This window comes from Myotis yumanensis, unplaced genomic scaffold (assembly GCF_028538775.1).
Source record: "Myotis yumanensis isolate MYYU_CA2020_CCGP unplaced genomic scaffold, mMyoYum1.0.hap1 SCAF_13, whole genome shotgun sequence".
Lineage (NCBI taxonomy): Eukaryota > Metazoa > Chordata > Mammalia > Chiroptera > Vespertilionidae > Myotis > Myotis yumanensis.
The window spans coordinates 16,066,743-16,092,325 of NW_027223764.1; the positions used below are offsets into that span (position 1 = coordinate 16,066,743).

Consider the following 25,583-nt stretch of genomic DNA (forward strand, 5'->3'; position numbering starts at 1 on the left):
GATTATCAAGGCCATTAGGCATTATAATTAGTTACCTTCCATGGAATTTGTAGAAAAGAAGTTTGCAATCATGATCGACATACAATTAATTACTCCAAACTTCATCAAAGACATTTTAGGATAAAATAAAGAAATCTGAAACGAATTCTCTAAGACGTATAAGTTTCAAAAATGAAATCCTCATTCTGCAAACTTTAAAATGAACAAAAAGTAAATAAATTTTCCTTTCATTAACCTTCTCATGGCGCTTCAGTAACTGATGTCTTTGCATGAAATACTGATCTTTAAGTTGCTGTTTGAGCAGCTGGTGTTTTTCTTGTAAGTGTCGTTCTTCAAGCTCCCAAATTGCAGCTTCTCGAGCTAGGAGAAGAAAGCAATTTTCAAAAATGTCATTTTGATCTTTTTACTAATGTACTTTGGATTTCATTTTTTTACATAAATTTACATAAAAGTTATCTATATACACTTCTGAGGTATAAATAAAATATTACCAATGTAAAGATAACATCTATTACTACTTTCAGTTCTGTTCTAATGTCCTATAACAGTGAATGCCACACCCCCAATACCAAAATTCTATTTAATCATCTTCATGAGAAATTAAAAAAAAATCTAAGCTATTACTTAGGGGAAATAAGTGGTTAAAATCCCATTCTATCATGTAGCCATTAAGTATACCAACAATTATAAGACATAATGAGAGTATGTAAAATTATTCAGGTACATTTCTAGCATCATCTGGACAAAAAGATGTTTTAAGGAATATATTTATTTTCACTTATACTGTCATAAAGGAATTCTATAACTCCCAGTATTTTATAATTTTTTTCCTCTTATTTACCTCAACTTTATCTTTCCCTATACCACTCTAGCAAAGGAAAGCATTCAAATAATTTTCAAGGTATAGCTCCGCAATGTTTTTGAGATATCATTCTATATGTACACATATGCTGCATAATTGCTGCATATACCTCTCATGAGTTGCTGCTTGTTATTCAGGCACTCTCTCTCAATATTGGCTAACTCTGCCTTCTGCTGCTGGATGATCTTCTTCAGAGAGCCATCTAATTCTTGTTGTTGCTTCTGAACAAACTCTTGTTCCTATTAGACATAGTTAACCATCAGTTAAGAAGTATTTACTGAGCAAAACATCCATTTATCTGTATGACTGTATATATTAGTGGTTATCAAGATTTCTAAACCAAGTTTCTAAAGTTAGTGAAATTTTTAAAATACCAAGATTATATAGTGTATAAATAAATGTATTAGTCACCCAATTCAAGCCTAGGAAAAAAGTACTAGAATACATAATATTCTAAACTCATCATTAAGACTAACACATACAAAAGAAGTCTATTATCCACTCATAATTAAAATGCCCTGTTACACTGACATCTTTGGGAAAATAATAAATTTACATCTTCTAAAACTGACTATTCATTCCAGTATGGTGTGGATAAAACAAGAACAAACAAGAAATGCCTTTTAGAAAGAAAGGCCATGAACAGCAGATAAATAAAACAGATGTCAGAATTTTAAACACGATTTTTCTGACAAACAAAGAGTTAGGAAGAAATACCATGCCTATACTAATAGAGAAAGATAGTTTCTGTGTCAACAGCCTGTGCTTAAAAAGAACAATAGTTTGAGGACTTAATAAGAAATAGTGCATTGCTAGAGAAATGTGAACTAGGAATAGGAAAGTGAGCTACATTTATAAATCTATAAACAAAATTCCTTATAATCAGAGAACTCTTCTAACATGTTTGGGATTCACTCACCCATCCAACAAATATTTACTGAGTACATACTATGTATGTAAATACCAAATTTATGCTTTAAAAATACCCTTTGGTTACTGTGTAAGAAAGGATAAAGTGACTTATGATCTTTATGCTAGAACATACATTTACAGAAGAAAAGGAACAATATCCAAATTGAAGGAATGTAAATTTTGCCCAGGAAATGTTTGGATTTCTACCCCTCTCTTGGCAGTTAGAGCAGTTTGTGATTAGCTCAAGGGATATTCTGATCAATATGAGTGTAGATTTAAAAATTTAGTGTTGAAGCACCATTTCACCTATAATTCCTCCTCCTGCATATCCTAGAGAAGATAAAACCCTAACATCCTTTTGGAAGTAATTTTTGGGCCTCAAACAGAGTCTCATAGATCTAAATCACAACCAGCCTGGCCTTCAATGCACAAAAGAACAAGTCTAGCAGTGCTCCTCAAGTCCTTGCCTTACTACTGTCCCTGGAGGTGAGGATCAGGTCTTACCACCATTCATGACATCCTGTAATTCGGAGTCACAAAAGCTACTGTCTCATCTGCATCATAATTTGTATTTTAGCAAAAATACAAATATACAGTAGCAAAAAGGCTAATGAATTGCCTCTATAAATAAAATTGTCAACTTGACTACAGATACCTATATAACTTTATCACAGCAAAAAATAAATAAAACTAAGTATTTAAATTCAACTATATAGAATAAGGTCTTTTGAGTTTTATTTAAAGAGATGCAAAATTTCTATGCCTATCTTTTAAGCAGTTACAACAAAGAAAGTTGTTCAAGCTTCTCTTTGTCCTACAGTAAATATCACTTGTAATAAAAATTAAATTGTTTCTCTAATTTCATTATAAAATTTCTATATGCAAACTTATTAAACCTACATTAGCTGGCAGACATATCAAAGGGTTTTCTTTTGTTCAACATTATTTGTCATTGGTTTGCATAAAAAACTTTAAAAAAATGTGTGTGATCCTGGCCAGGTAGCTCAGTTGGTTGGAGCAACATCCCATACCAGGAGGCAACCGATCAATGTTTCAATCTCTCTCTCTCTCTCTCCAGGAGGCAACCGATCAATGTCTCTCTCTCTCTCTCTCTCTCTCTCTCTCTCTCCTCTCTAAAAATCAACAAAAAGACATATCCTCAGGTGAGGACAAAAAAAATATTTATGTGTGATGGGTCCAAATTAACTAGCATAAATATAAATATTACATTTAGGCTCAAAAATATCAAGTGCAAAAATACAAGATGGGGCAAATACGTATTTATTTATACGCATTTATATTGAAAATTAAAAAGGTATATACAAATCAGTGCCACTCAAATGCAATTTCTTGTCAATGCCAATTTTGGTCACATTACTGTTATATATTTATGTCTAGATAAACAATATATGAATTCTATTAAAAGAAAACCTTTAAGTAAGCAGTGGGCCCCTTCTCTTAGTATTATACTTTCAAAAGTTCAATAGTAGCCTTAGCCAGTTTGGCTCAGTGGATAGAGTGTTGGCCCTCAAACTGAAGGGTCTCGGGTTCAATTCCAGTCAAGGGCATGTACCTGGGTTGCAGACTCGATCCCTGGCCCCAATCAGGAAACATGCAGGGGGCAACCAATTGATGTGTCTCTCTCACATCAATATTTCTCTCTGTGTGTCTCTCCCCCTCCCTTTCACGCTAAAAATCAATGGAAAAATATCCTCAGGTGAGGATTAACAACAACAACAAAAAGCAGGCAGAACTAGCATTGCTCTGCTCCAGAAGGTAAAATACAGGATCAACAGGAAAGAGTCATGGTAGGCAATATATGGCAGTGCTTCCTAACAACTAGTTAGCAAAAACACCAGCTGCCTTACAGAGCTATGAACCTGAATAATTAAGCAGAGTCTGAATGATTACACAGTCAAGAATAATGCTCGGATAATTGTTTATATTAAAGCTAAAAATTACCTGAAAGGTCTTTTACGTACTAATTAATATATTTTATTACCTCAAAAGAAATGAAATTCTAATATTATTGAGCTTTCATTAAATTTCCTTACTCCACAAGCCAAGTACAATATATTCACAATGGAATTTTTTAGTTAGAAATTACTCTTAGGCTCTAAATGAAAACTGATGTTATATTCCAAAAAGACTGTACAAATTACATTCATCCAATAAAAAAATTAAGAGATCAATCTGATCACTGGAAGTAAATACTTTTTAAAAGGACACATAAATTATAAAATGAGTGCCCATTAAATGTACAAGTTTGAATTTTGATAAGTAATTCTAATTTTATCGTATTAATCAGATATCTATGAACATGAAAAACACAACTTTGTGTTTTAGAAAACTGTAAGAAAGGGTTATAATATATTGGGCTATTTGTACAGAATTTGATCATTTTAACTCAAAAGAAAAGCTAAAAATGGTAATGATCAGAAAAGTGATCGTAATTCATAATTTCTCCCTCTCGTTAAAAAAATTAATGTTTTGTTTACTCTTTTAGAAAACTATAGAGTCCAACAGCTACCAATAAAAAAAAAATTAATCTAATTTCAGGAGAGGGGAAAGAGGGGGTTGAAATCAAGCTGTATTCTATCTACTCCAGTTGTATATATCAAATGTAACAAACAAAAATTAGAGTGTTAAATGAGCCAGTCACTCCCTATAGAAACTGTGAGAAAGAATACAGCCTAGAATTCCAGACTTAATTTAAAACTACAAGAAGAATAGCAATTCACTATTCATTATGGAAAATTGAATAGTGAAAACTAGAGTTAAATGGAACTACAATCACCACTTTTATTATGTCTTTTCTGACCATATCCATAATTAAAACAGCTACATAAACATATATGCAATCAAAATGTCACTTCACACAAAGATAAAAATCTAACCACAGCATTCAATTTCTCACATGTGCAAAGTTCATAAAATACTATTGGGAAGATATTTCTTAAAAATATGAAAATCTCAAATTAAAAATTGTGGTGGGGTAGATAGAAAAAGAACACTGTATTAGAAGTGTTCTAGTTCTAATCTCTTAGTGACTTTAGGCAGATCATTTAGACTTCTGAACCTTGATTTCTTCATCTGTAAAATGAATACACTCCATCCCTCCATTAGGGTGGTGGCAGTGAGAATAAAATGTGAAAACTCTGAAGAATACTGTACTAAAAAGGTCATGTCAAGTTATTAGTTATTGTCATTACTGACATTATCATCTATCAATCTTCTATGGTTTTAACAAATAAAGCTAACAATGAAAAGGCACATGTGAGCCAAAGAAAAAGCAGGTAAAACAGGATAAGGCATCCTCCTACAGGCACGCGGGACTTACGTCCTGCATTTGGGCGTTGAAGACTGCACAAGATGACAACTGAAAAGACTGAATCATGGCCTGAGCAAGACCCTGTGGATCAGAATACAATGCACCTCCCAGGTGAGAATATAGCTGAATGACTTTTTATAAATGGAAAAAAATAATTATACAAATGTTGAGTTTCTTGAGGCATGGAACAGAGGGGCCTCTTTCTCCTCTGTAAAATGAAGGATTTGAACTAGATCAATGGTTTCCAAACTCTTGCTGGCATTTTTTTTAAATCAGTCAAGCCCTCTTTTAAAAAATTCACCAAAAATACATAACATTTATAAAACAGATAAAAAGCGGTGCTGCATGAGTTGAAGTAGAAGCAGGGGCCGAGAGCCCCAAAGTCCTCACTTTTTGAAGGATTCTCAAGGTACTTCTTCTAAATTCAAGAGCTACTGGAGGCTCAATTTTAAAACCACTGGACCAGATGATCAAATACATTCTAGCTCCATGAATATATGGCTATTATTTATAAACACTCAAAAAAAAGTTTAAAATAGACTCTGTAATCAAGTTTTAGCACCTTCATTAAAAGCAGTAGCTAAAGAGAAATACTTTTGAAATTTGTTTTACTAAATTCTTCATTAAATTTACAAAAATAATTATTACTTTCAGCTTTCATTGGAAAATATAGTCTAACACACAAAATTATATGAATAATCACCAACAAAGTTTTATTAAAGTATAGGATGATCTAATTCATTCAACACTAAATTCTCAATTTCAACTCTATAGTCTATATATTATCCTTTGGAATTTAAAAAGTTTACATTCCTTTAAAGGCAAAAACTATATTATTATTATTATCTGATATAAGATCCAAATTACTCAAAAACATACGTACAACCAGCAAGGACTTCCCTTTCACCTAATAACAAGAAATGACCAACAACCACTAAGCTAAGCTGCTAAGAGTTTATATTTGGCACAAAAAGGGTAGCTTAAATATGAGAGGCAGTAAGTATGTTATGGTGGTTCAATGTGGAACTAAACTTGGCTAGACAAGTATTCTGGTTCTACCATTAACCAGTTGTGTGATCTTAGAAAAGTCACTCAACCTTCCTGTGCTTTTAGTTTCCTCACTGTAGGATGGAGGTAATAAGAGAAACTACTTCATATATTGTGAGGTGAAATGAGTTTATACAGGTAAAGCATTTAGAACAGTGCTTAATACATTAGTAAATGCTATGTTTGCTATTTAGTGATCTCCATACCAGTCAAAAGAAAACTTTTCACTATTAAAATTTTTAATTCTGAGGTATTTATTCTTTTTTATGGTATTAAAATAGTCTCTCCTTTGAAATGATGGTGACAGTTTTAAAATATCCTTACTTGGCAAAAATAAAATTTTAATGGCAATCCATTTGTCATGGTCCCTAATGTTTTTTGGTTATATTTTGTGTTCCTTTTCATGGGTCTATAAAGTTTAAAAGTCTGGGAACCACTTTTGAAATTATAAGACCACATTTAAAAGATAATATAAAGCAACAGTTAATATATAATCCATATCTCTTCTTCCTTTCATTGACATATGTAACTATAAATTGAACTCACTTTTCTTTGCCTCCAAGCTGAGTGCAAACTTACTTTAAAAAAAGATGATTCCTTGTAGAGTCACATGAAATTCTATATAAGAATATATTGAAAATACTAATTTATCTAATTTAATAAAGAATTCACTCATCTTATTTGGCTCAGCCTTATAACCTAGAATCAAATTTATATGGGTAAAAATAGTCTATTTTTTTAACTGCTAGATTCTGAGTCAAAAAGAAAAACAACAGACTTATATTTAAAATTGGGCTCAGCCGGTGTGGCTCAGTAGTTGAACATAGACCTATGAACCAGGAGGTCGTGGTTCGATTCCTGGTTAGGGCACATGCCCGGGTTGCGGGCTCGATCCCCAGCATGGAGCATATTAGCAACTTAAATGTCACCATTAGTGTGCCTTTAGTACTACATAAAGAATGCCCTGGGAACCTTTGTATGACATACAAAGTCAATAACATAATAATTACACTTAGAAATTACCCTTTCAACCATGGTTTACTGAGCTGTTAGAATAATGCCGCTTTCTGTTTTTAGTAGCATTAAGCTGCTGCTGTTACCTGAGCATGCTGGGTTTGTGCAAGCTCCTCTTTCCTGCGTTTCATGAGCTCTTTTCTCAGCTCTTTGGGTGCACTCTCCACTTCATTTATAACCTACAGTGTATAAGCATGCAGGAGGTGGGGAAATACTTTCTCCACAGCAAGCATTTATGTGAGCAAACTACAAGTCAAATATTAAAGCTGTTAAAAAGTTGAACATGCATTAGCATAGGTGTTAGTTTGGTGAAAAAGAATGAAAGGACAGAACATGCTTAATCTCAGTGCAGAAAAGGGACATTATGCCATGTAGAAGTTAATTAGTTGCTTAATTATCCCTATATATCATTCCCTCTAAAGACCCAAAGACAATCAATAAAGGATTACTTACAGTACTGATGCTGAACTAAGATAATTAACTCAACTGACCTTCTTGAAAGATCATAAAATTATAAACATATCTATTGACATTGTTTGAAATATTGGGCATAAGGAAAGCTAATGCCCCTTATAAAAGTGAAACATTTCATAATTAGCTTGATAATTTTAAATAAAATCCACTAAATGAGATCAAAAGAACAACAGGGTAAGTAAGCCTTAGAACACACAAAGGAGAAATAAATGGATACTACATTTTCTTTTTTTATAAAACACACCATTTTATACACGGTGTGATAAAAATAAATATATCTGACACTTTTGAGTTGGATTAAAATAACATTCTCCTTTGCTGACAATTTAAGCCAAACTTAATTGTCAAGTTTAAAATCAGTAATATAAGCACTCATAAAATAAGTTTAATTTGCTATGATTATACCCAATAAAACATATCATAAAATGAAGTATAATTTAGAGTTCTTTTAAATCATTTCAAAATTCTAGATATGTATTCCACCTAAAAACAGACCTGTAATCCAACTATGAAAAATGATCGTGTATTTACACAAGTAGAAGCACCAAAAGCAACCAGATTCCAAATCACCACATGCTGTTGATGGTTTGTGAAAGAGACTGATTTTGATTTAACAGGGTATTTAAAATTTCCCATCAGTAATTCCTCATGAAACCAAATCACCATTAAAGGAAGAGACTCCCCAAATGCAAGAAGTTTAGTGATAAGGAAAAAAATACATAATTATTTAAAATATGCATTATCATGATCTCAAACATATTCACTGGCTAAAATTCCCTTACCCAAAACAGTAACAATAACTAGAGACTCTTATGTATTTAGGATTAAATCACATTATTTACCTGTAAAATTTTATTTATTTAATTTGCTATTAAAAATAAACTCTCACCTAGCTGGTATGGCTCAGAGGTTGAGCATCTACCTATGAACCAGGAGGTCACGGTTTGATTCCTGGTCAGGATACATGCCCAGGTTGTGGGCTTGATACCCAGTAGGCAAGAGGCAGCTGATCAATGATTCGCTCTCATCATTGATGTTTCTATCTCCCTCTCCCTCTCCCTTCCTCTCTGAAATGAAAATATATATGTATTTTGAATAATCTCTCAATGAAAACTACCCATGGTTTCAAGAGAATTAACATATAGCCTCAGTAAAAGTCATACACCATGATATACAAAGCCATTTTATGTAAAATGTGACAAAACAGTAATTTTTAGAAATGATAGCCACATCAAATAAAATTATATACCATTTCATTCATCTTTACCTAAAGAAATCATTGAACACACTATATTTATTAATGTTTGATTCTATCCTTTTTAAAGTAGATCCTCAAGTTCAGCAATATGATGTTCAATTTTCTGCATAATTTAAATATTAAAGTCAATGGAGCTGGGTATTTGAAACATACAAAAGTGAAAATGCATTCACTAGTTTGGTTGAGATGTTTTGGTTCCATTCTAATAGTATTGTTCCTGCGTCTTTTATAATCATGAAAAGGTACTTCTCCTACACTAAAGGTACAGAATAAATCATAAAATTATCTCTTAAAGCTGCTAATATATAAAGCTCTCTTAGTTTGGGGAGAAAAAGACATACTAATCCAATATATAAGTCTTCTTTCTCAATCAATGACAATCTTACATACCACAAACAAGATTCTACCGCAATATGGAATAGTTTCAGGAAAAATGAAAAAATTCATCCTATTCAAATGACTTTACAGATGTTTTCTACCTTTGATTCTTCAAAGTATCTCACAATTTGATGAATTTGAATTTCAGATTATTTAGCTTTTGTTTTGGTACAATGTCAAAGAGAGGCAATTAACTTAATAAAAAGAATATTTTAAGTATGAATTAAATATATTATTGCCTCCTACAAACACAACACTAAGTTTTCTTGAAAAAATACTTCTGTAATAGGCCTTAAATGTTGTACTAATAAAAGAGAAATGATAATTTGGAAGAAAAATGAAGACTTGGTTCAACGTGTAGCTGGACACTTACTGGCAGATTGTGACCTTGAATAGGCCATTAAAACTCTTCTACTCCAGCCTCCTGAGCAGTAAAATGGGTTAACACCTGACCTTACTACTAACCTACATGACTGTTGGGAAGATAACAACAACAAAAAAAGAGTCCTATTTAACTAGTAAAAGTAGCTTTAATAATTAAAAACAGCAGTTACACTTACCTCCTTTTTTCGGTTCTTCAATATACTCTGAAATTTGGACAATTCTCTCTCTTGTTCTCCTTTAATGCGTTTGGCTTCATCTCGCAAGCGATTTGTGTGTTCTTGTTCTAGACGTTCAATAGTCTGTTTCTGCTGTTTTTCTAGATTCTCAATTTCTTGGTCATATTGTCGCTTTTTGCTCTGTAAAACAATGTAGCTCAAGATCATTTTATTTTTCTATCACTCATATTAACTATTATAATGAAGGTGTTTACTAAGAGGACATAACTAGCATTTTAATTTAGATGTGATAAATATAACCTTTGTAGTACTGAACAAGCCAAATGAACTAAAATATATAATTTTTCAAAAAGTCATGCATTTCTTTTCTTCTAACATGGAAAATAAATACAGTTGACCCCTAAGTAGGTTTGAATTGTACAGGTCCACTTATATACAGATTCTTTTTTTCAATAAATATACAGTTGGCCCTCTGTATCCCTGGGTTTCACATCTGCACATTCAACCAATCACAAATTGAAAACAGTATTTTTGACCCATGGTTGGGAATCCGTGGATGCAGAGGGCCTATTGTATGCATTGTTCTATATCTTCAGATTTTGGGATCCATGGGGGGGGGGGGGGGGGGGCAGTCCTGAAACCAATCCTCCGCAGATACCCAGGGACAACTGTAGTTAGGTTTTTAAGAAGTTACAAGTTAAACATGGATTTTCTACTGCACAAGGGAAGGGGTAGGGCTGCAGGTTCATGCCCCTAAAACCCTGCACTGTACAAGGGTTAACTGTACATTTTTCTATTATACAAGCAGTAGAATGTTGCAAATTTTTAGAGAATCCAGGAGAATATCCAATTGCTATGAAGTACTAAAGTAAAAAAAATGTATTTATACAATACTAGAGGCCCGGTGCATGAAATTTGTGCGGGGGGGGGGGGGGGGGGGGTGCGCGTGTCCCTCAGCCCGGCCTGCAACCTCTCCATTCTGGGACCCCTTGGGGGATGTCCGACTGCCAGTTTAGGCCCCATCCTGGCAGTCGGACATCCCTCTTGCAATCTGGGACCACTGGCTCCTAACCGCTCACCTGCCTGCCTGCCTGCCTGCCTGATCACCCTTAACTGCCTCTGCTTGCCGGCCTGATCGCCCCCTAACTGCTCCCCTGCCAGCCTGATCACCCCTAACCACCTCTGCCTTGGCCCCACCACTGTGGCTTTGTCCAGAAGATGTCCGGTCAACCCAGTCTAATTAGCATAATACCCTTTTATTAGTATAACTAGAGGCTCGGTGCACAAAAATTTTTGCACTGGTTGGGGGGGGGGGGGTCCCTCAGCCCGGCCTGTGCCCTCTCGCAGTCTGGGACCCCTTGGGGGATGACCACCTGCTGGCTTAGGCCTGCTCCCCGGGGGATTGGGCCTAAGCTGGCAATCAGACATCCCTCTGGCAGCCCGGGAGCCCTCGGGGGATGTCCACTTGCCAGTGGGAGCAGGCCTACTCTGTAGTCTGACATCCTTAGTGCTGCTGAGGAGGCGGGAGAGGCTCCCACCACCACCGCTGTACTGGCAGCCGTCAGCCTGGCTTGCGGCTGAGCAGAGCTACCCCTGTGGGAACGCACTGACCACCAGGGGGCAGCTCCTGCATTGAGCGTCTGCCCCCTGGTGGTCAGTGTGTGTCATAGTGACCAGTGATTCCCAGTCTTTCTGCTGTTAGGGTCAGTTTACATATTACCCTTTTATTATATAGGATAGAGGCCTGGTGCATGGGTGGGGGCCGGCTGGTTTGCCCTTCAGGGTGGGGGTCCCCACTGGGGTGCCACAGGGGTGCCTGGCCAGCCTGAGTGAGGGGCTGATGGCTGTTTGCAGGCTGGTCAAGCCCCCCACCCAGTGGGGACCCTCACCCCATGGAGGTTTGGCCAGCCTGGGTTAGGGACTGATGGCTGTTTGCAGGCTGGTCAAGCCCCCCCAGTGGGGACCCCCACCCCATGGAGGTTTGGCCAGCCTGGGTGAGGAGCAGAGGGCTGTTTTCAGGCTGGCCACACCCCCTTTAGGGTAGGGGTACCCACTGGGGTGCCTGGCCAGCCTGGGTGAGGGGCTGATGGCTGTTTGCAGGCTAGTCAAGCCCCCCTGGCGATGGAAGCTCCCAGCTTCTCCTTTTTTTCTTTTTTTTTTCTGGGATTTATTTACCTTCTATAATTGAAACTTTGTAGCCTGGAGTGGAGCTCAGAGCCGGCCAGGGCTTGGCTTCCTCCATCGCCAGGGGCAACCCAAGGCTCCAGCTCCGTGGCCACGGCCGGCTGAAAGCAGGTATCTGGGGTTTATTTATCTTCTATAATTGAAACTTTGTTGCTTTGAGTGGAGCTCAGAGCCAGCCACGGCCAGAAAGCTTGGCTTCCTCCATCATTGGGGTAACCAAGCCTCCTGTTTGCTCCAGCTCCGTGGCTGCCCGCCACCATCTTGGTTGGGTTAATTTGCATATAGTTACTCTGATTGGCTGGTGGGCATGGCTTAAGGCATAGTGAAGGTATGGTCAATTTGCATGTTTGTCTTTTATTAGTGTAGATGTTTGATAAATCAAAGGTCTTATCTGAAATCTATTTTAATTATGTACCATTGTCATTTTCAAATTTACCCTCCTTCATTAATTTCTTAAAATAATCATCTTATATCATTGAAACAAATCTTTTGAAATTATAAATCTACACTTTCAACAAAAGATTGCTGCTTATATAAAACTTGAGTAACATTGCAACTTTGGATAAGAGAGAGTTAAATATTTGTAAAGGGTGTTTTCTTTAACATATTAAAAAGCAAAACATTCTGAAAAATATCTGGGGGGAAAAAGAAACACAGCTTTTATAAGGTTCTGGAAAATAGAATATAAGTACTATAAAAATACTCAGTAAGAAAAAAAGTTCATTATTTTCTTAGGAATTCTCAGTTATGATCCAACAAATGTAATCAATAATACTGCACTTCACACAAAACAATTCTTAGCACTTACAAAAACAGCAAAAGAACTATGTTTAAAGCATAAACACTGTAACATTTCAAATTATCCTTTTTCTAACCTACATTAAGCTAGATGTTCAACATAAGTTATCAAAATGTTTTACCACATTACTAATTCCTTTTTTAACTTTGGGCACAAGGTAAAAACCAAGACTCAGTTACAATTACCCTTGACTAATCAGCACTAATTTATCTAGCAGCTGTGAATTGCCAGAGAAGTAAGTTTGTTTTGAAAAAGCCCCCAAGAAGTTCTAATACTCAGCAAGGTTTAAAGATAACTGTCCTAGACTGGCTTAAAATCTTGGATTCCAAATCTGAGGTCAAACTGTAACAATGAAAAATGATCCAGCAATAGGCACACCAAAGAACTTTGTAAACCATCTTCATGATTCCAGGTTTTCATGACGGATTTTAATCAAGGAAAAAATGAGGACACCGATTACACTCTAAGTCAGTGATAGGAAGACTAGAATGGACCCTTTTGGTCAAAAACACATCATAAAGCCAGAAAAATCTAGTCATCAGAGAACAAGATCTAAAACCACTAGTGGGTTTTTTCTTAAAGCATCAAATTTCATAATTAACAAAATGGTACAAGTATTTAAGACTTTACCATCATTTCTTGCTCAAAGCGCCGGAAGATTTGCTCTCGCTGTTGCTGCAGTTTGCTATTGAGCTGTTGTTGGGCTCTTTGCTCTTCTTTTTGAAGAAATCTTAATTCCCGAAGTTCCTGGCGTCTGAATAAAATGTCAGTGATGACAGAGACAGAAACCAAAAGTTACACCTTTGAAATAATGCTTTTAGAAAAAAAAACTTTAAAAGTAATTTTTTTCAAACATAAAAGTAATAAAAGAATGGTCCAAAATTAGCCAAGTCTTTATTCCCTTCTCTAGTCTTCAGACTTTGCAGAGACTAAAAAGAAGTCACAAAACCAGTTTTAATTATGTTGTTCTCTACTCACCTAAGAAACCTCAATTCTTCAGTTTTGGAATCACTATCTGTAACTATCTTTGATGTTGTTACACTCACTTCTACACCATCAACAATAAATTTGCGTGTTTTCTTCAATGTTTTCTTTTGTCTTCTTGTTTCCTGAGTGAGATTTTATTTTAGTTAGGCTTTATATGAGCAATATGAGATAGAAAGCATTTTTCTTCTTTAAAAAAAAAAATTGAACAGCCAGTAAGACTATACATATAAAGAATATAAAGCAGTAAGACTCACATGTAGAACCAGTTATATCATCTTATACCTCATCTGACTTTCACATGACTTTACAGATGAAATCTAAATTTTTTCAAGTGAAAGTATGACTTTTCATGATGTGCATGTATAATTTTTATGATACCACATCATAATCAGATAAGGATTCTTACAGTGGTAAGGATCAATTTATATAAATGACTAATTAGTGTAACTTTTACATGTTAACCATTATTTTGTCTTCCTCTTTTCACCTTGTAGGTTCTCAGATACCTCTGCTTTCAGTTCTAGAACCACTGACAAAACAAAATTGAATTCCTGGGGCTCAGCCCTTAAAGACTCTAAATCAATAAGGTTAAGGATAGCTGGGAATTTGTATTTTGAAAAGGCTCCCAGGTAATATTTAAACACTGCCAGGACTAGGAATCAAAAGCTATTTCATCAGCAACAATATCAACAGCTCTGCTCTCCATTTCAGGGCTGGAAATGAATGTGTGATTTTAGAGTTACTAGCAAGAGAGCACCCTCTACTGCACCTCAAAGAACCATATTTGCCCACTAGCTATAGCCTACTATTCCTTTTTTTTTTTTTTCAAACTAAAAGAGAAAGTTTATTTAGAAAATTACAAAGGTAGTAGAAGTGAGCCAGTGGGCTGCTAAGCTCAGGAAACAAGTTACAGAGGCAGAGGGCCCTTGGAGCTTAGGAGAGGGAAAGAGAAAGGTAACATGCCTGGAGGGAAACCCGAGAGGGAGAGCTGCCTACCACTCTTTATTAAGACCAAACTCTTGATTCCTCAACTGATATCCAAATGTTTTTTAAATGTAAACAAATAATAGAAGTATAACACTCCTACAAATACATAAACATGGTAAAAATATAAATATTGAGAGCAGATAATTACTAGGTTTTGATATGGGGGAAAGCTTAGAAAGCAGAGGGAGCAAAAGTAGAATGTGAAAATACTAAACTCAAAATGCATTAGAATTTTAAACTGTCTTTGTCACTTTCCAGTCACCTTTTTGCAATTTCTTTATTGTTCTATTCTCCAGGCTTCCAGTTTCCTCTCCTCCCCCTAAGCACCCTAATCAGGCTTCCTCTAAAATCTAAAGTGGGCTTGTCCCCAAAACAGATCTACATCCCCATAACCTCCAAACTTTCCATTTCATCAGTTCCTACTAAAATATCCATAATTAACATGACCTTAATTCTCAAAGTATTTGCATTTTTAAAAAATTAGTATATTTTTATAGTGTAACTTAAAAAGTTACCATACATAGTTACATTACTCAGTAAGTCAGTGAATAGAATTTCAGTCAGTGAAACAAAATAAACTGAAGACAATCTAGGCAAGGCGTAATAATCTGGGGCAGATAGGCAGGCTGATTAGTCATGCCCTAGTCTTGTCCCTAAGGTCGGTTTTTCTAAGTTGTTTCTGCTTTTCACAGTCTTATCTTCTGCTACCTGTCAACCCAAACTTTGTCCACGGTTCACCTGCATCAAAATTCCATGGGGTCTTTTGTTACAAATACTGATTCTTGGGCCCCACTCCATACTCCTGCATAGCTCCCCCCTGCTAAGTCTTAAGCACACTAATATTTAGGAGCTGCAAGTGTTCTGGGTTTTAGTTTTGTTTGTTTTCCCACAGTGGTTCTCATGGCAGTAGTGATGGCTATGACTGAGGAAGAAGCAACAGTGGTCCTCTGTGTGAGCCAGTGGTAAATCAAGGACTGTTTACACCCTAAACGTGCTTTAAAAAAGGTCATTCTTTCTCAATTCTCTCATATACTATTGATTCTTGCTAAAATAGTATCTACCTATGTACAATAAGAGAACCCAAATCACACTAAGCAATAATATATACTGCTTATATCAAGTTGGCAAAAATAAGTAGGTACTACCGAAAAACTTAAAGGTCACATCCACAACTTCTCTCCTTGGTTCTGTTAACTGATTGCCTTTGTAGGCCTTAAGAATTTTATAGGAGTAATAAATACTACAATGATTTAGTGCTGCCTTATTTTCAAGACATTAGTTTCACATAAACTCTAAAACTGCCAAAATGACAAAGAAAAACCCAAACAAGGACCCATGTACACTTACTTGTAAAGATATTGATCCACTGTCTTTAGTTTTGCTTAGGAAGCTAGAGATGGACAAATTCAAGTCAATGCTGCTATTATCAGCAGTAGAACCAGTGCCTGAATCAGTATCATTTTCCTTTTGAATCTCAGATTCTGGTAGCAACATGGTTTCAATTTTTGATAAAGCACCTATTTCCCCTTTATTTTCTGCACCATCAGAGTTGATATTAATACTAGGTATTGGAACAGGCTGTGAAGTGGCAGTAACGTCAGGTTCTGTTTTAACTGGCACTTCACATGGAATCTCTTTTTGCTCTGATTCTGTCAGAGTAGTGGCTTCATGAGCATCCTGTGTTTCACTTCCTGAAGCCTTTTCGTCAGTATGAATCACTGCACTTCTGACTTCTATTTCTTCAGTGCTACTTGACTCAGTAATTTCAACTTCATTTGTCCTGGGTTCCTCAGTGGTCTCCACTATGTTCTCGGAACTGCTGATTAACTGTTTCTCGCCTTTGCCTTCTATAGATTTTTGATCTATCTCATTAGTTTCAACTATTTCTCTAAGAGAAACTTCCTCAGTACCACCAACCTCAGGACCCTCAATGGGTTTACTTGCTAATTCCTGACCTGCTTCAACCATTTCTTTCCCATCATTACTCTGAGCATCCTTAGCTTTGTTTTCAACTGCCTTCTGAGCAACATCTATGGCCTCACTTGTTCCTATTGCATTACTTGTATCACTGATCACATCTTTTTTCATTTTCTCATCTTTTCCCAAATTCTCTTGGGTATCTTCTTTTGTAAGCTCAACTTCATTGTCAATTGTTTGAATATCTGCCTCTTTTTCTCCAGTCTCTTGAGAAACTAAATCCATTGTTTGAATAGTAGTATCTTTAATTTCTTCTTCAGATTTTATAACCTTATTTTCAAATATCTGTTGCTTTTCCTGATCCCTTTCTTCCTCAGGTTTCAGACTCTGTTCAATATTTGTTTCTACAGTTATCATATTACTCTCTTTTCCTTCGTTGATTGACTTCATGTCTACTCTTTCTTGGTCTTCTGTGTCAGGCAGATTTTCAAGCTTGGGTCTCTTCTCCTCTCTCCCATTTTCCTTGATTATTATTGTTCTAGTATGGAGTTCATCCATAGCTCCTAAATGTTCATCAATACCCTCCACAGCTTTTCCAGGCTCTTCAGTAGTGGGTTTTTCATTAAGAACTCTGCTGTTAAATTTATCTTCAGGAGTATTACGTTCTGTTTTTTCTGAGACAGATTCCAAAATACAAGCATTTTGTGAAAGTTTATCTTCTTCAGAGCTGGCAATGCTGAGGTCAGAGGAGGCACGCTTACTTGCAGGTATTGGCTGAAAAAGATTTTATATATTTTAGTGTTAAAACAAGATGGTGACCAAAACAACATTTTACTTTTTTTATGTATTTATATTTTAAAGTTATTTACTTCATATATAATGATTTAGTATATTTATCCAGTAAAACTGATGAAGTTATAAAAGTAGTTTAAAGAACTGACAAATCTTCACATAATACATATGACAAAGATGGATAGCAAGAGTAAATTTGCTATTAATCTTCACCTCTAAAATTAAAGGTCTGTACTGCTACTCATCAATTAATCCTTAAATACAGGTATAATCATACCTCAAAACCCAACTCTAAAAATTACCTAAATAAAATTTCCTTTCTATTATACTGACCAGAGAATTTTCTGTTTCTTCATCCTCCTCCTCTTCTTTACCATCTTCAACTTCTTCTGTTACTTCAGCCTTTGCCTCTGCAATCAATTCTCGGACTGGTTTGTTGGAATCCACAGTAACAAAAGGATGCTGTTAAATTATTAAAAAGAGCATGCTCAATAACATCTGAAATGCTTGCTCATAAAGTAAGTTTCAAAACATAAAACACATTATTATATGGTAAAAATATGAACACATAGGTAGGAAAAATACAAACACTATCAAGCAATATTACATTTAGGAAAGAAGAAGGTAAAGGGGATTGAACAGGTGCCCGCAACCCCTACTTGTACCTTTTTAAAGAATCTGAAGGAAATGTCAAAAATAATGACATTATATCTGTAAGTACACGTACTTTTGTGTATGTTTGAAAATCTTGTAATATAAAAATTAAATTAAAATTTAAAGTACATTCAAGTTAATTGTACAATACCAGTTCTTAAAAAGTAGCAATACATATAAATCCAGTTTAAAGCCTCAATAAAATAACAAAAATTTTAAAGTTAAAAGTGTCTACAAACACCTGCTTTTTTGACATGGTTCTAATATTCTTTTTTATTTATTTAAATTCTTTATTGTTTAAAGTATTACAAAAGTCCTCTTTTTCCCCCATTGACCTCTCTCCAGCCGCTCCCACTCCCCAGCACATGCCCTCACCCCAATACTGTCTGTGTCCATTGGTTATGCTCATGGTTCTAATATTCTTAAGAGTAAGAAGACACTTTATTATCTCTGTGTACTTGGCACTTAACAGTGTCTGTCACAGACTAAGGCTTTCAAATGTGGAGGTAGTAAAATAATAAAAGTAAGTGTGTCCCAGGGAATTCTTTTGCTTCCCCCCTCCCACCACATAAATACTTATAACTAACTTTTCCTATAACTCAACCTAACAGTAAGTGCCTCAATATTTGCCATTCTTTTTGTTCACCTGTAATATTAATTATTTCACTAAGTTTTATTTCAATATTATAAACAGGTCCTGCTATAAATCAAAATTATCCAATCACTTTAACACTATTTTAACAACATTTACCCTCAAGAGAGATGAGAAACAAAATGGAAGCAACTAACAAAGGGTAAATAACTAACAAAATGAAAGAACACAAACTCAATCAAAAATGCACAGAAGGAATGACTTATAAGCTAAATACCTTTTAGCAATGGCAGCACCTATATATTGGTAAAATAAATGTTAACTACTATCATGTATTTTGAGTTTCCACAAGGAAACTCAAGTAGAAAAAGAGCACAATGAATGAATCTTATCTTACCTGTAGTAGCTGAGATGTTGTCCACCTGGAATCCACATTTTTTTCCAGGCATTTCTTTAGAAAGTCCTTAAAATTCGAAGACCTTCAAAATAAAATTTTAACGACATTCTATTTTACTTTCGTGTTATTAAAATCAAACAAAACTCTAATAAATTAAGTTTCATTATGTATGCAATAGTATTCAACATAAAAAACTAGTTAATGAGAATATTAAGATTTTATTAGTTATCTACACTAATAAAAGAGAAACATGGTAATTGGCGTACGACCGCTACCCTTCTGATTGGCTAATCAGCGTATCCTTATGCAAATTAACTGTCAGCCAAGATGGCGGCCGGCAGCCATGCACTGAAGCGAGCAGGGAGGCTTCCTTGCTCCAGTGACTGCAGACTGCAACGTTCCCCGCCTCACTTGCAGGCCTCTGAGCTGGCAGTTTGAAACATTCTAACAAATATAGCTGGCTGGGATCTCAGAGCTGAAGTTATACATTGTTTCGATTATAGAACGGCAAACAAACCAGCAGTGGAAGCCTCAGAGCTAGAGCCAGAGCTAAAGCTGGCCCAGAAGAAAAAAAAAAAAAAGAAAAAAGGAGTGGTTGGGAGCTTCCCGCCAGCCTGAAAGCAGTCAAAACCGCCAGCCTGAAAGCAGCCCTCAGCCCCTCACCCAGACTGGCCAGGCACCCCAGTGGGGACCCCCACCCTGAAGGGTGTGTGACCAGATGCAAACAGCCCTCAGCCCCTCACCCAGGCTGGCCAGGCACCCCAGTGGGGACCCCCACCCTGATCCAGGACACCCTTCAGGGCAAACCAGCCGGCCCCCAGGCCTCTATCCTATATAGTAAAAGGGTAATATGCCTCCCAGCACCAGGATCAGCAGAGCAGTGAGGCCTCCTGGCACCGGATCAGTGTGACAGGGGGCAGCGCCCAAACCCCCTGATCGCCCTGTGGCTCTGTGTGTGACAGGGGGTGGAGCCCCAACCTCCTGATCGGCCTTGCTCTGTGTGTGACAGGGTGCGGCCCCCCAACCCCCCCGTCCCTCCCCCATGGGCCCTGCTCTGTGTGTGACAGGGTAGAGCCATAACCTCCCCATCGGCCCTGCCCTGAGTGTGACAGTGGTGGCGCCCAAACCCCCTGATCCGCCCTGCTCTGTGTGTGACAGGGGGCAGTGCCCCAACTCCCCTATCAGCCCTACTCTGTGCGTGACGGGGCGGTGCCCCAACTCCCCTATCAGCCCTACTCTGTGCGTGACGGGGCGGTGCCCCAACTCCCCTATCGGCCCTGCTCTGTGTGTGACAGGGAGGAGCTCCCCAACCCCCTGATGGGCCCTGCTCTGTGCGTGACGGGGGGTGGGGCGAGGGGGAGGGCAGTGCCCCAACCCCCTGATTGGCCCTGCTCTGTGAGTGACAGGGGGTGGCACCACAACCTCCCCATCGACCCTGCCTTAAGTGTGACAGGGAACGGTGCCCCAACCCCCCAATCGGCCCTACCCTGAGCGTGACTGAGGGTGGCATTGCAATCTCCCAATCCGCCCTGCTCTGTGCATGACAGGGGACGGTGCCCCAACTCCCCAATCAGCCCTGCTCTGAGCCCGACCAGGGGCTGCACCTAGGGATTGGGCCTGCCCTCTGCCACCCAAGAGCAGGCCTAAGCCAGCAGGTCGTTATCTCCCAAGGGGTCCCAGACTTCGAGAGGGCACAGGCCGGGCTGAGGGACCCCCCCTTCCCCCCCCGAGTGCACAAATTTTTGTGCACCGGGCCTCTAGTCTATAATAAAAGCGTAATATGCTAATTAGACCAGACAGCCGAATGACCTTCTGGACGTCATTCCAGATGAAGCCACATCAGCAGGGGACGAGGCAGAGGCAGTTAGGGACAATCAGGCCAGCAGGCAAGTGGTTAGGGGCGATCAGGCAGGCAGGCAGGCAGGCGAGCGGTTAGGAGCCAGCAGTCCCGGATTGTGAGAGGGATGTCTGACTGCCAGTTTAGGCCCACAGGATCGGACATCCCCCAAGGGGTCCCAGAATAGAGAGGGTGCAGGCCAGGCTGAGGGAAACCACCCACCCTCACCCCGTGCATGATTTTTGTGCACTGGGCCTCTAGTTTATTTTTAAATACAATTTAGACATGTAAGTAAGTAGGTTCAAAGTTTTAACCAATGAGATATAACCATATATTCACAAGTATGCCAAGTCACAAAAATTCTTCTATATTAAATTCCACAAATATAGATCAGACAGATATATGCCTCACTTTCGCATAGTATAGAAAATACTATTTTCATGTAGAACTCAAGTCACTGGTATCTTCCAATTTATAGGAAAAGCCCTGGCCAGTGTGGTTCAACTGGTTGAAGAGTAGTCCTGGCAACTGAAGGTCATAGGTTTGATTCCTAACTTAGGTCATGGCACATACCTAAGTTGTGGGTTTGATCCACTGTCAATGTGTCTCTCTCACATCGATGTTTCTTTCTCTCTCTCCCTCTCTCTCATCTTCCTTCCCTCTCTAAAATTGATTTTTTTTTAAGTTATGGGACCCTAGCCAGTTTTTCTCAGTGGATAGAGCCAAAGGGTCCCAAGTTCAATTCCAGTCAAGGGCTCATACCTCAGCTGCAGGCACTCGCCCCACCTGGCCCATTCAGGGCATGTGCAGGCAACCAATAGATGTGTTTCTCTGACAATGACATTTCTCTCTGTCTTTCCCTCTCTCTTTCACTCTCTCTAATAAATCAATGGAAAAATATCCTCAGGTGAGGATTAAAAAAAAAAAAGTTATGGGAAAAGTCAGTTATAAGAGTTTAAATGGTCCTTAAGTCTTGAAACTATACCAAAAATCAGTTTTCTACTTCATATAGTCTTTGTACCATAAATTTAAATATTCTTAGAAAGTTGGAAGAATAAAGTGTCAAGTTTTGCTTCTTAAAAAACTTTGTTTAGAATATTTTACCATTTTGATGGTTGTGCTAATGTAGGAGGCTCAGATTTTGCTATTTTTAGCAGCACTCGCATTGGGTTTAATTCATGATGTGGTGGTTCTATCTCAGCCATTTCTATTAAAGTGATACCCAGGGACCAAACATCAGCTTTGTAGTCATAGGGTCTGTCCTTCGATGTTTCACACATGACTACCTCAGGAGCCATCCTATGAAAACAGAAAATTGAAAGTTAAGATGTTTAACTTAAGAATAGTGATTGCAACCCTCATAAAAGAGAGACAGGATCACTAATTACGTGAACAAATTAATGAGTATAATAACTGCTGACATAACTAATCTGTAAATCCATAAAAATGAATACATACCAATATGGTGTGCCAATAAAGGAATCTCTTCTTTGAATTGTCCTTGTGTTTTTAGCTGATACTCCAAAATCCGCTTGAAATAAATAATTATACAGAAGTGTTAATGATAGTTGTTTAAGCAAAGTTCCCTGTAGTCAATGAAGTTTGGGAAAGCATATCAAGTCCTTCATAAGGCCATTCTTATTAAAGGGTAAAAAAAATAACTTCTCTACCATCCTAATTTTGACCACCCTCTTCCTATCACACCTACTCACCAAAAATGATGCAGAAAAGATTCCATCATTAACACACTTAATACCGCCATCTTTATACATCTTCAGATCACAAATTCTCCAGAATTGAAGAACAAGATTGTAACTTAAAACAGACCAGTCTATCCACTTCAAAACAAATGTCAACTAGTGCTATATTATAATTGAATCAATAGATATAAACATTTTTCTATAGTGTGAAAAACAGAAATTATACCAAAGCAGCCTTTATGACAGCATATGGCTTGCTAACTTCCTCAGAAAATTACATTACAAAGAAAAAATTAGGAACCATGTTTTCTGATTTAAATTATATAGCACAGAGGAGATTAAAAATGGCAGCAGAGTAAGTGGATGCTACTACACAGACATGTTCCAAGAACCAAACTAGAATTACAACTAAAATACAAAAAAAAACAAAAAACAAAAAAAACCCTGAATAATCAACTGAAGACTAGTTGGAGAGAACCCTGATAACCAAGGACAGAAAGTGGAGACTGCATAGAGACTGAGAGAGAGGAAGGGATAGAGAGAGAAAAAAAAACATCGAAATGAGAGTGTAACATCAATCAGCTGCCTCCTGCATGCTCCCTACAGGTGTTGAGCCAACAACCCAGGCATGTGCCCTGACCAGGAATCCAACCAGCAGCCTTTCAGGACATGCACAACCAACTGAGCCACACCAGCCAGAGCTGTATCTATAATTTTGGCAGATATTGCCAAATTGCTTGCCCCTTCCCTTGTGGTAGGCAAAATAATGGTCCCCAAAGATGTCCAAATCCTTATCCTCTGAACTGAGTACATCACAGCACTTCACATAAGGGACTTTGCAGATGTGATTAATCAAGACAGGGAAATTATCCTGAATTATCCAGGTGTGTCACTGTGATCCCAAGGTTCCTTATAAGAAGGAAAGGAGGTTCTGAATCAGAGAAAGAGAAGATGCTAGGTTTGAAGATGGAGGATGGACCATGAGCCAAAGAATGCAGGCAGCCTCCAGAAGCTTTTGCTAAAGAAATGGATTATCCCTTGGAGTCTCTAAAAGGAATGCAGCCCTGCCAACGCCTTAACATTAGGACTTCTGACCTTCAGAACTGTAAGAGAATAAATCTGTATTGTTTTAAGCCACTCAAAAATAAAAAATAAAAAAATTTTTTAGAGAACAGCAACAATATAAAGCCATTGTTAAACAACATCTTTTAAGTTTACAGCTCAGACAACCATTAATAGTAACATAAAACTGCTATTGCTGCCTAAATTACCTCATTCCATACATATATCTATCTTTCAAGGTTTCATGTTTGACATGCCACAATTCTCAAAATTAAATATCAAAATCCAGCATTTAGTACTTATGCTCCAAGGCCTGGCACAGTAAATGGTAGCTACTATTATTATTTTTTTTTTTTTTTTTTTTTTTTTTTTATAATTTTCAGTAAGTACTCTTTCAGCTATTTTTTTTTTTTAATATATTTTATTGATTTTTTACAGAGAGGAAGGGAGAGAGATAGAGAGTTAGAAACATCGATGAGAGAGAAACATCGACCAGCTGCCTCCTGCACATCTCCCACTGGGGATGTGCCCGCAACCCAGGTACATGCCCTTGACCGGAATCGAACCCGGGACCTTTCAATCCGCAGGCCGATGCTCTATCCACTGAGCCAAACCGGTTTCGGCTACTATTATTAACTACTAGAGGACCAGTGCACGAAATTCGTGCACAGAGGTGGGGGGGTCCCCTCAGCCCAGCTTGCACCCTCTCCAATCCCAGACCCCTCAGGGGATGTCCAACCACTGGTTTAGGCCCAATCCCGGATCAGGCCTAAACCAGCAGTCGGACATCCCTCTCACAATCCTGGACCGCTGGCTCCTAATCGCTCACCTGCCTGCCTGCCTGGTTGCCCCACGCAGCCTGCTTGTTCAGTCGTTTGGTCATTCCTCACTAATCCCCCTGCCGGCCTGGTCATAGGCAGCCATCTTGTGAGGGCATGACGATCAATTTGTATATTACCTATTTATTATATAGGATATCTATAATTCTAATTTTTGTGACATTTTGTTGATAGAACTTAAAACTCATTAAGTCCTGCTTTGTAATCTAATTATTTGTGTTTATTATATGGTTCTCTCTCTCTGTTTTTTTGACCATGTAGTTCTCCTGCTTAAACATTAATAAGCAGCTACCTATTGCCTGTGGAATGAAGTTCAAGCTTCCTAATGTAGTGTACAAAATCTTTCATTACGTTAGATATTTAATTAATGTTTAATAATTAAATTAATAAATGAATAAGCAAACAGAACATATTATACTTGGAATATATTATTTACAGAAGATACAATATAGAATTATTCAGAACTCCTCACCCCTATTACCACCCCCCACCTCCTCTACTTATAAGCTTCTCTTATATTCCTGGAGGAAGGAGTTGAGATCACAATATGAAATTCTGCCAGAAGAGGTTCTGGACTCAGGTAAAGTCAGCTCAGTAATTATTCCATTGTTTTCCTAGAACCTATTAACACTATTCTTTTTAACTCTCTCCCCTATGAACATGACTGAGGAAGGAGGTCCAGAAACAGGCCTAAACAACAAATGTTTACTGTCAACATTCATACCTCTCCAGGCACTCTAATGAACAGGAGGTACAAAAGACATCTTTGTTTTTTCTGTGCAAAGGGAAAAATTAAGTTTGCTATGTGCTTCGTATTTCTACTTATAATGACGTGGCATATACACACTAGTCTATTAAAATAGCATTTTACATACTTATTTTCATTTGCAATTATGTGTATCCAGTAAGATCATAAAAATTGGGGTATTGTAATATGGTTCTTGAGGATAGTATAATTCTATACTTCTTCATATATTGAACAGGGTATAAAAGAAATGGG

The 25,583-nt window shown here is 37.5% G+C and overlaps 1 protein-coding gene across 2 annotated transcripts in view; it reads right to left on the reverse strand.

Moving 5' to 3' along the window:
• SLK (STE20 like kinase) overlaps positions 1-25,583 on the reverse strand; it is a 58,496-nt gene that overhangs the window by 11,142 nt on the left and 21,771 nt on the right. The window contains exons 5-15 of one of the 2 annotated variants that reach the window (XM_070432345.1): positions 22,441-22,513; positions 22,087-22,281; positions 19,146-19,227; positions 17,836-17,964; positions 16,141-17,484; positions 13,798-13,928; positions 13,450-13,573; positions 9,837-10,016; positions 7,253-7,345; positions 972-1,101; positions 236-360 (exon numbers count right to left, since the gene is read on the reverse strand). In XM_070432345.1, the coding sequence (XP_070288446.1) occupies positions 236-360; positions 972-1,101; positions 7,253-7,345; positions 9,837-10,016; positions 13,450-13,573; positions 13,798-13,928; positions 16,141-17,484; positions 17,836-17,964; positions 19,146-19,227; positions 22,087-22,281; positions 22,441-22,513 (2,606 nt within the window). The remainder of the gene's footprint in view (positions 1-235; positions 361-971; positions 1,102-7,252; positions 7,346-9,836; positions 10,017-13,449; positions 13,574-13,797; positions 13,929-16,140; positions 17,485-17,835; positions 17,965-19,145; positions 19,228-22,086; positions 22,282-22,440; positions 22,514-25,583) is intronic. The other variant, XM_070432346.1, reaches the window with a different exon arrangement.